This window comes from Hyalella azteca, unplaced genomic scaffold (genome assembly GCF_000764305.2).
Source record: "Hyalella azteca isolate HAZT.00-mixed unplaced genomic scaffold, Hazt_2.0.2 contig13956, whole genome shotgun sequence".
In the NCBI taxonomy this organism is placed as follows: Eukaryota; Metazoa; Arthropoda; class Malacostraca; order Amphipoda; family Hyalellidae; genus Hyalella; species Hyalella azteca.
The window spans coordinates 30,400-39,707 of NW_025943858.1; the positions used below are offsets into that span (position 1 = coordinate 30,400).

General features: G+C 40.8%; 1 protein-coding gene across 1 annotated transcript; it reads right to left on the reverse strand.

Moving 5' to 3' along the window:
• Positions 1–284: 284 nt before the first annotated feature.
• LOC108670329 (histone lysine acetyltransferase CREBBP-like) lies at positions 285–6,256 on the reverse strand. Its single transcript, XM_018157794.2, has 8 exons — positions 6,117–6,256; positions 5,601–5,818; positions 5,071–5,289; positions 4,789–5,007; positions 3,840–4,286; positions 3,435–3,595; positions 2,924–3,041; positions 285–1,908 (listed from the first exon to the last, which is right to left on the reverse strand). Exons 1-8 carry the CDS (start codon positions 6,118–6,120, stop codon positions 1,012–1,014), a joined length of 2,283 nt encoding a protein of 760 aa, XP_018013283.2. The 5' UTR covers positions 6,121–6,256; the 3' UTR covers positions 285–1,011.
• Positions 6,257–9,308: the final 3,052 nt, after the last annotated feature.

Genomic DNA, 9,308 nt, shown 5'->3' on the forward strand with positions numbered 1-9,308 from the left:
CTACTCGTGCATATAATATACAAAACTTACAACAAATAGTAGTAGTAGAATGTTTTGCTAGCACTTCAGCTTACAAGCTATTTGGCACCGGAGGTAAAAAAAATATAACATCGCCGGCAGGTCTCAATTATTCTAAGTCTCAAATTAATCATCACCCACAAAAGGCAGGAGATCTCGGATGTCCAGCCCCCTGAAGCTGGCTCGAAAGAAGTAACGTTAGCATCTCAAAGAGACGAAGTGACAAGGAGGGACAGGTTTAAAGCAACTGTTACGAAGACACTCGAACAAGAGGTCGCTTACACGGGACGTCGGCCGCCCGCACGAGAGAGACAGACACATTTAACTCGTCAGAAGAGATTTGCGAATCTCCAGTCAAATTTAAATCCTTAACTGAGAAATCACAGCCTCACTGAATTTGCAGCTAATGTAAAACTATGAACTATTATGATGTACACACCAATTACGCTCGCAAACTACACACCAATATTTTGCTCGTCTACATTTAGACATGAATTCCTGAAGCAGGAAAAATCTTAGATATTCTAATCTAGAAGCATGAGTGAAGTTCAATACAAATAGTCATGAAATCGAAAGCACCTGCTGACAGCATCAGTTCACCACACCAGAGAGTCGCCAACATCCATCCACCGAATCGGAACGACTAGCCCACGATCAAAGCGCCTGGCATTAAATCAGCCTATGGTCAAACCGTTTGACATCAAATCAGCCCAAGATCAAATGGACAGAGCAAACAGGACAGCAAGAACAGCTGCACGGGCGCAAAAGAGCGCTGGACAATATGCATGATGGATGTATACCTGTACCTAAAATTTCTTTTATTCGAACTATAAAAAAACTACACATGTCTGGAAATCAAGCTTAGTAATCTGCAACTCAACATATTATTTTGAGCTGCTAGGAACGGATTTTGATTCAATCACTGGGTTCCCAAAAAACATGTTGTGATGTTAAGTTACTATCGCTTATATCACGAACCAGAGCACACTTGCATTAGATGTATGGAGCATCAGAGGTCATCAACATGCTTTGAAAGTCGCTCTCAGGTGAAGTCGGCTCATCTTTAACTTCTGTCTTGATCTCCATCTTTACTTTGACATCAGCGCCCTCAGGTGACGAGAGCTCCTTCTTGACGTCCATATCCATAGGCTCTTGCTTGATGAAGTTCATGACTTCACTTTTGTCATCAGGAAGAGTAGCTGATCCGCTAGTGGCAGCAAGGACAGAAGAAGAGCTTGTCATTGTGGAGGTACATGGCGAGGAAGACTGGAGGCTCAAGTTCCTGCTGTAGGTAACAGCAGGGCTAGAGGAAGCGACTATATTAGGAGCTTGAGAGATGTGTGACAGCGAAGTGTTCGAGATGTCACCTCCGCTGCACGCAGCAACTTTTAGAGGAGCAGAAATTGGGATGTTGGGGACATTCATGGCGGTTGAAATGTAAGGTAGAGGCGCAAGCTGCGGTCTGAGGGAGTTGTTCACAGAGGGAGCCATGGTGCTTACACCTCCAGGGAAGCTGGACGTGCAAGATGGACCCTTCAACGAGCATGGAGGAACATAAACGGCGAAAGAGTGATTACCGGGAGCACCCCAAGCGTTCATGGACTTCACCATGACAGAACCCATGGGTCTGACACACTGTTGTTGTTGCTGCTGTGATATCGCGGGGTGGCCGAACGGGCTGAGGCCCGAGGAAGCAGGGAAGGGCCCTCCTGAGTGTGGGCCCACGGCAACAGCGTTCACAGGACCCATCATGGACTGGGGCGGAGGAGCAGCGGTTCCATCAATGGCAGGCTGGCCTTCTCGAGGAAACTGACGGCGCTGCATGCGCTTCTCTTCGAGTTCCTTCTCGATCTTGTAGATCTTTTCAGCCAGAAGATGGTAGTATTCGGGCTGTGGAAATAATGAAGTTTGTTATTTTCAGTCCGAATAATTGCTAATTGTAAAGATTTGTAAAAATTTAGAAGTTTCTACTTGGGTAAGCTTTATGCATCTTAAAGCCTGAGCTAGAAAATCAGAATAGGACAATACGAGTACAAACAAGTTTCAAAAATTAAATCAGCCCAAAAATGAAGCCCCATTAATGTCAACAGATTGAGTTAACAAATGTCAAACTAAAACACCAAATCGACACTTCAGCGGACTTGCATGCGGACTCGATTACAAAACCTAACTTCGCCTTCAACTCAACCAGCCATAAATCCATCAATAATGATCGGATATTATTCAAATTTGAAATAGAAGTAGATAATATCAGTAATTTGTGGACGGAATTTTTTTAGATTTTTACATCAATAACTATTTTACAAATATGGAAAACCTAACTTCATTTTCAACTCAACCAGCCATAAATCCATCAATAATGAACGGATTTTATTCAAATATGAAATATAGGTAGATAATATCACTAATTTGTGGACGGAATTTTTTCAAATTTTTACATCAATTACCATTTTATTAATACAGAAAACCTGACTTCACGTTCACCTTGCAGGTTAGGTCCTAGTCAGGTCAAGTTTCAGTATTTTGTGGCATTAGAAAAAAGTAACTGATGTAAAAATCTGAAATAATTCTGTCCACAAATTACTAATATTATCTACCTATATTTCAAATTTGAATAAAATCCGTTCATTATTGATGGATTTATGGCTGGTTGAGTTGAAAATGAAGTTAGGTTTTAGATATTACTAAAAAAGTTATTGATGTAAAAATCTGAAAAATTCCGTCCACTAATTACTGATATTATCTACTTATATTTCAAATTTGAATTAAATCTGTTCATTATTGATGGATTTATGGCTGGTTGAGTTGAACGTAGAGTTAGGTTTTGATTCGAGTCCACGGGCCAGTTCGCTGCCGAGTCTGCTGAAGTACCCGACCGGTAACTAAAACAAGCAAGCTGACTGACCCTTGAGCTTGCCACATTGAACATGTCGCCCTCGACATTTCTGGCATAGTTGACCAGGTTCTGCATCCTTCGGTCCTGCATTGTGATGGGCTCCAGGTTCGGCAGAATGGCTTGCACGCTGCAACAAATGCACCTCTTGGTTATATCAAATATAGTTGACAAATATGACTAAATAGCATCTATTTTTCACTAGGTCTAAATGGCTGAGAACCAGCAGAACATGAACAGGTAAAATACCATAGATTAAATTCTACAACACAGCCATTGTGAGACTTTCAAATCTCAATGCTGCAGCATTAGACTGCTGACAGACTACTTGTTCACATTTCGTACATAAGAATTAAGCCAATAACATGGACAAAAGCTGAAAATTTTGATCACTGATACAAGAAAAGTAATAATACAAAGCTTCCTTTATTACCACATTCCGGTCCCGGACAAAAACAATTGTTTATTCCAAACTCTGACATTATATTTTGAATCAGGTGCAGTTATAACTAATGATGCTCACAGTTTCTGCACAAAGTGGTTACGCAATTCATTAGTGATGCTGTGGTGCCACTCCTTGGTGCCTTCTGAGTGGCGTGCCGTCACCACCATGCTGCCAGGGAGCTGCCCAGGATGGTTGGGCAAATTCAACCAAGACTCCGCCATGCTCGGAGTCATTGCGCCCTGCAACCACAAATCAAAATTTGTATATTTTTTGCAAACAGGCAGTTTACCAGAAAAATTGTTCCATAGCTCTTCGTCACTGAGCCTCAAAATTTACTCCTCAAAACCAGATAGCGGCCTTCAAACTGCAAATATATTATAAAAACAACATATATTAATCTTAATAATTCAACTTCAGTGGAAGAAATAAATGCATTGATGCATGACACTTCTCCCTCATGTGCTAACACTGACTGCTGCTCACCATAGAGGAGGAAACGTTGGGCAGCTTTGGAGCGCCCACAACCATGTTCGGTGTAGCATTCGGTGACATGAGTTTGAGTTGATGTCCTGCCGGCAGAGTTTGGCGGTGACCAGGGCTCAGGGAGTGGATGAGTTGCAGCCCAAGTTGCTGCTGCTGTTGTTGCTGCTGCTGCTGTTGTTGTTGCTGCTGCTGCTGTTGATGGCCAGTCATGCCCGGAGCAGCAGCAGCATTGGCAGCAATATTGTTATTATTGTTTGGATTTTGTTTATTTTCATCAGGTGTCTTGAGAGGCTCACAAACCGGACATTCCAGACATGCACAATTCTTCCAGTGAGAAATGATCTGACGAGACAAAGCGCAGTGTGGCACGAGGCACGTCTTGAAAGCTTGACACATTGTCATGTGCGACAAGATGTTCTTCATCGTCTGGCAGTGGGGCAGGTTGCACTGAAACAGGAGAATAATGTTACCGCTAATGTTAGGTTAGGTACTTAGATGCTAAAATGGTCAAAGGTTTAGGTACTCTGATGCTAAAATGGACAAAGGTTTAGGTACTTAGATGCTAAAATGGTCAAAGGTTTAGGTACTTAGATGCTAAAATGGTCAAAGGTTAGGTACTTAGATGCTAAAATGGTCAAAGGTTTAGGTACTCTGATGCTAAAATGGACAAAGGTTTAGGTACTTAGATGCTAAAATGGTCAAAGGTTTAGGTACTTAGATGCAAAAATGGTCAAAGGTTGGATAATTAGATGCTAAAATGGTCAAAGGTTAGGTACTTAGATGCTAAAATGGTCAAAGGTTAGGTACTTAGATGTTAAAATGGTCAAAGGTTAGGTACTTAGATGTTAAAATGGTCAAAGGTTAGGTACTTAAGATGCTAAAATGGTCAAAGGTTGGGTACTCGATGATAAAATGGCCCCTGAATAACCACTCAGAAAAAGTATATCACCTGTCTGACGTCTCCATTGCTCTGCTCCTTGCACCGGCACTTGAGCGCATGCAGGAGCAGCACCAGATGCTGCTGGAAGAGCTTGCGCTTCTCAGGGTCTGCTGCTGCTCTGGGCTGCGTTCCGGCGCCAGCGGCAGCTGGTCCACCCTGCACTCCTGTTGTAGGGTGGACCTGTTGTTGCTGCTGTTGTTGCTGTTGTTGTTGCTGCTGTTGTTGTTGCTGTTGTTGTTGCTGCTGCTGTTGTTGCTGTTGATGGCAAGTCATGCCCGGAGCAGCAGCAGCATTGGCAGCCATATTGTTATTATTGTTTGGATTTTGTTTATTTTTATCAATAGTCTTAAAAGGCTCACAAACCGGACATTCCAGACATCCACAATTCTTCCAGTGATAAATGATCTGACGAGACAAAGCGCAGTGTGGCACGAGGCACGTCTTGAAAGCTTGACACATCAACATGTGCGACAAGACGTTCTTCATCGTCTGGCAGTGGGGCAGGTTGCACTGAAACAGGAGAATAATGTTACTGCTAATGTTAGGTTAGGTACTTAGATGCTAAAATGGTTAAAGGTTTAGGTACTTAGATGCTAAAATGGTCAATGGTTTAGGTACTTAGATGCTAAAATGGTCAAAGGTTAGGTACTTGGATGCTAAAATGGTCAAAGGTTAGGTACTTGGATGCTAAAATGGTCAAAGGATAGGTACTTAGATGTTAAAATGGTCAAAGGTTAGGTACTTAGATGCTAAAATGGTCAAAGGTTGGGTACTTGATGCTAAAATGGCCCCTGAATAACCACTCAGAAAAAGTATATCACCTGCCTGACGTCTCCATTGCTCTGCTCCTTGTGCCGGCACTTGAGCGCATGCAGGAGCAGCACCAGATGCTGCTGGAAGAGCTTGCGCTTCTCAGGGTCTGCTGCTGCTCTGGGCTGCGCACCACTGCCAGCGGCAGCTAGTCCACCCTGCACCCCATCAGGTCGGTTAGGCACCGCAGAACTGGTTGGGACCATGGGGCCACCGCCTCCTTCCATCACTGGGGACATGCCAGCAGGCAGCGTTTGCATTTGTATGTACATCCAGTTGTTGTATCTGCTCCAGCTGTTCTACAAGGTGACCCAATGCTGCCGAGACGAACAGCATTTACTATTTTAATAGATTTTCCTAATATTATCCCTATTTTTTCAACATTTGCATAATTTTACATTCTATGTTTGTTTGATAGGTATTCGTCACTATTGTTTTTGCTCATGACAACACATCCAAAATAGAAGTATATTGAGACAAAATAGAACAATTGAATTGCAATGGAGTTTAGGTTGCACTATACTTACACATTATGGAGCCAAACCAGGCAAGTAACAGCTTCTCTGTAGCATCAATTAGAGCTTTTGAAATTTAGTCCTTTAGTCAATTGAGAAGACTAAACTAACATTTATAATTATGAGTCTGGAAAGAGAAGAGCACAAGTGAGTAAATATAATGTAAGCTGCAGTCACACAAATAATAATTATAAGTCAGGCAATACCAGTTGCACATATTAAAGCTATTAAAGCATAGCAGCAAACAAGAGACTGTTTAGTTGCCCTCCCTCCCTGCTTGCCCTCCCTATGTGCCCAGCTAATAAAAATGGCTGTAAAAGTAAAGACATTGCATTTAGCTATTTTCCGTTGATAAGGCGTGTACTCTGAAGGTTCAGAACATATATGGAACATGTTTTGTTTCTCTGCAACCAGGCATTCATGCGTAGTATCCGACTGACGTTGACCAAGAAAGAGGTGTAAATAACATGACTCCACCACGCCTGAGAAAAACGTATGTACCTCAATTACTGAAAACATTTTACTACATCCAATGATTGGAATTTGTAGCTGGAAAATGCACCAATTGCATATAAATCACAAATAATTAATAATGCTGATAATACGGAATGCATATAGTAAAATGTTTATTTTGGGGACAAATGTGCCCGTTAGGATATAAAATAAAGATTTTGCTCTACATGAATGTTGTGGCACTTTCTGTTATATAGTCAGATGGGGTAAGACAGGATCACAGCCTTCATGGGGTAAGAAAGGACTGGCCTATGACATGCATACTGATTGCACCGAGTTCAATTTGATTTAAGAATCTGTTAGAGCAACTATTTCCTGTCATTTTAGCGTTTGTTTCAACAATGTACTGCAAATGATGTATTCTAAGCAATTTTTTTAAACAAATGTGGAGATAGGTGAGAAAATAGTTATCCTTATTTGGGAAATAAGCTCTGTCTAGTGACAATATTTTTTTGCCAGGTTTGTGGATGTATTCAAGTAACCTCAAGTAAGAAGTAACTTTTGAGCCATACCAGACATTCCTACCAGTTACCCTTACTGCCTGATGTGCATTCTAAAATGGGGTAAAAAAGGACCAGACATGGGGTAAGATGGGCCAACCAAATGGTTCTGTTTCATCCCACAAGTGATCCTGTCTTACCCTCAAATGGTCCTATCTTGTCTCATAGATTAAAATTATTCAACAGACATATATAGGGAGTATTAAAATAAAATTTTTATCTGCTGCTCAAAATAACAAATTTTTATGTTTATAAAGTAACTTTGTGGAGGACTGGAGGCCAAAACAGGGATCATATATGCATGCAGTGTTACTCATCAGTCATCACCTTCCTTTTCGCAGGAATAAAAAGCAATACATTTTAAACAATAACAAACAAAACAATACAATAACAAATAAAACAATACAATAACAAACAAAACAATACAATAACAAAAGGAAACAATAACAAGTGACCCATCCAACATTTCTAGCTGGACCTGGGACAGCAGAACACAGAAGGAGATACAATTTGTAAGCATTTAATATGTGCCATTTGGCACGGTATGCCCAAATTTCATAAATAAATTTATTCAGTTTCCTGATATAGAGGCTGCAGCCATTCTTCAAAAAATCTAAGAAAGAAGATAGCGCCAAGATTAGACCAACAACCATGGACTTGGTAATGGACTGACTGAAGGACTTGGTAATGAAATACATATATATGGCAACAGACACAATGCCTGCAGTAAATTATAATAATCTGTAAGCACCATTTTAATATTTAAAAAGATTGATTTCTTTGTCGTTCCATTATCTAACATGTTTCTAGATGAATAATATTAAATATCAAGTCCTTAATTTGATTAAAAACCTAAAAATATTGAAGTTAGAGTCTGGTCCTGTCTTACCGTACCCCAACAAGGTCCCATCTTACCCCAGTGGCCAGTGGGGTAAGATGGGACCAGCCCACTTTGTTTTCTTTGTACAAAAAAGGGTTCAATTTCCAAAAAGTCTGAGTTGGGGGATAGAAGTCCATTGCACCAACATACCATTTGGTAGGTTCAAGGTTTTTCATTTATTCATGGTATAGGTGCTATACATGCTTGTTACTTGTTAGTGATTTTGGTCCTGTCTTCCCCCATCTGACTATACATGATGTGCTTAGATTTATTTTAATTGCTTTCACCTTGTGTCATACAATATTATAATGAGAAATTAACAGGTGTTTGCTATTCTGTATAGCTCCAAAATATATATTTAGAAAACTATCCATGATAATTTTGGCCTGTTTATATGTAAATTCAGATATGCTTTATAATAAATTGTCAGCAACTAAAAATCATTGTAACGAGTTATGGGTTATATTGCAAGAAGTGATTTGAGTGATATTTTCAAACATTTAAATAATCTTATTAGATGTTTCTTTTTTCAGGTTGACTGTGGACGAGGTATGACAAATACTTCAGGACGAAACTGATGATGATAATGATTTTGAAATCAATGTTGCAATTGAGCCTCCCATTGAACTGATTGAAGAAGCAACTGCTGATACTGACTGCAACTCTGTTGCCTCTGACACTGAGGTTACATGCAATCCCAATCATTCTCCTTGCTGATACTGACCTGAAACTAGCGCACAGAATTGATGATGATGATGATGATGTCTTCTTTGAGGTGTAGTAAATGACCTCACACAGGTCGGTTGTCACACCTGGACATGACAATTTATTTCAGGCTTGTAGTTGCATTATCAGTTGGGGCCTCATTGTTTGCTTTAATTATTGTGACCTCACAGGGTTTCCAATCTTCCGGTGCTTGCGAGGAATGCAGATAACGCCCCGATAATGAGGTGCTGCTCCCGTTTTGCGATGTCTTCACCTCCAAGCAGTGCACGCACTGTTAGCTCCTCAATGCCAATGTTTTCCAAGGTCTGTCTCATTAGTTGACAAGCATCCCTGTAGCTGCTACATTCTAGCAAGAAGTGATCGATGGTTTCTTCCACTCTGCAATTCCCGCACAGTGGAGAGTCTGACATTTTGAAGCGATGCAGGTAAGCTTTTACCCCTACATGTCCCAGACATCTTGTTCTTTACTTCCATTTCTTCCGTATTTTTCAACTGAGTCTTCACTTCAGTCAGCTCATTGCATAGCGAGCTCAGTTTATCACTCAGCGAGCGCACCATCTCACTCAAGGAGCTTACTACATCATT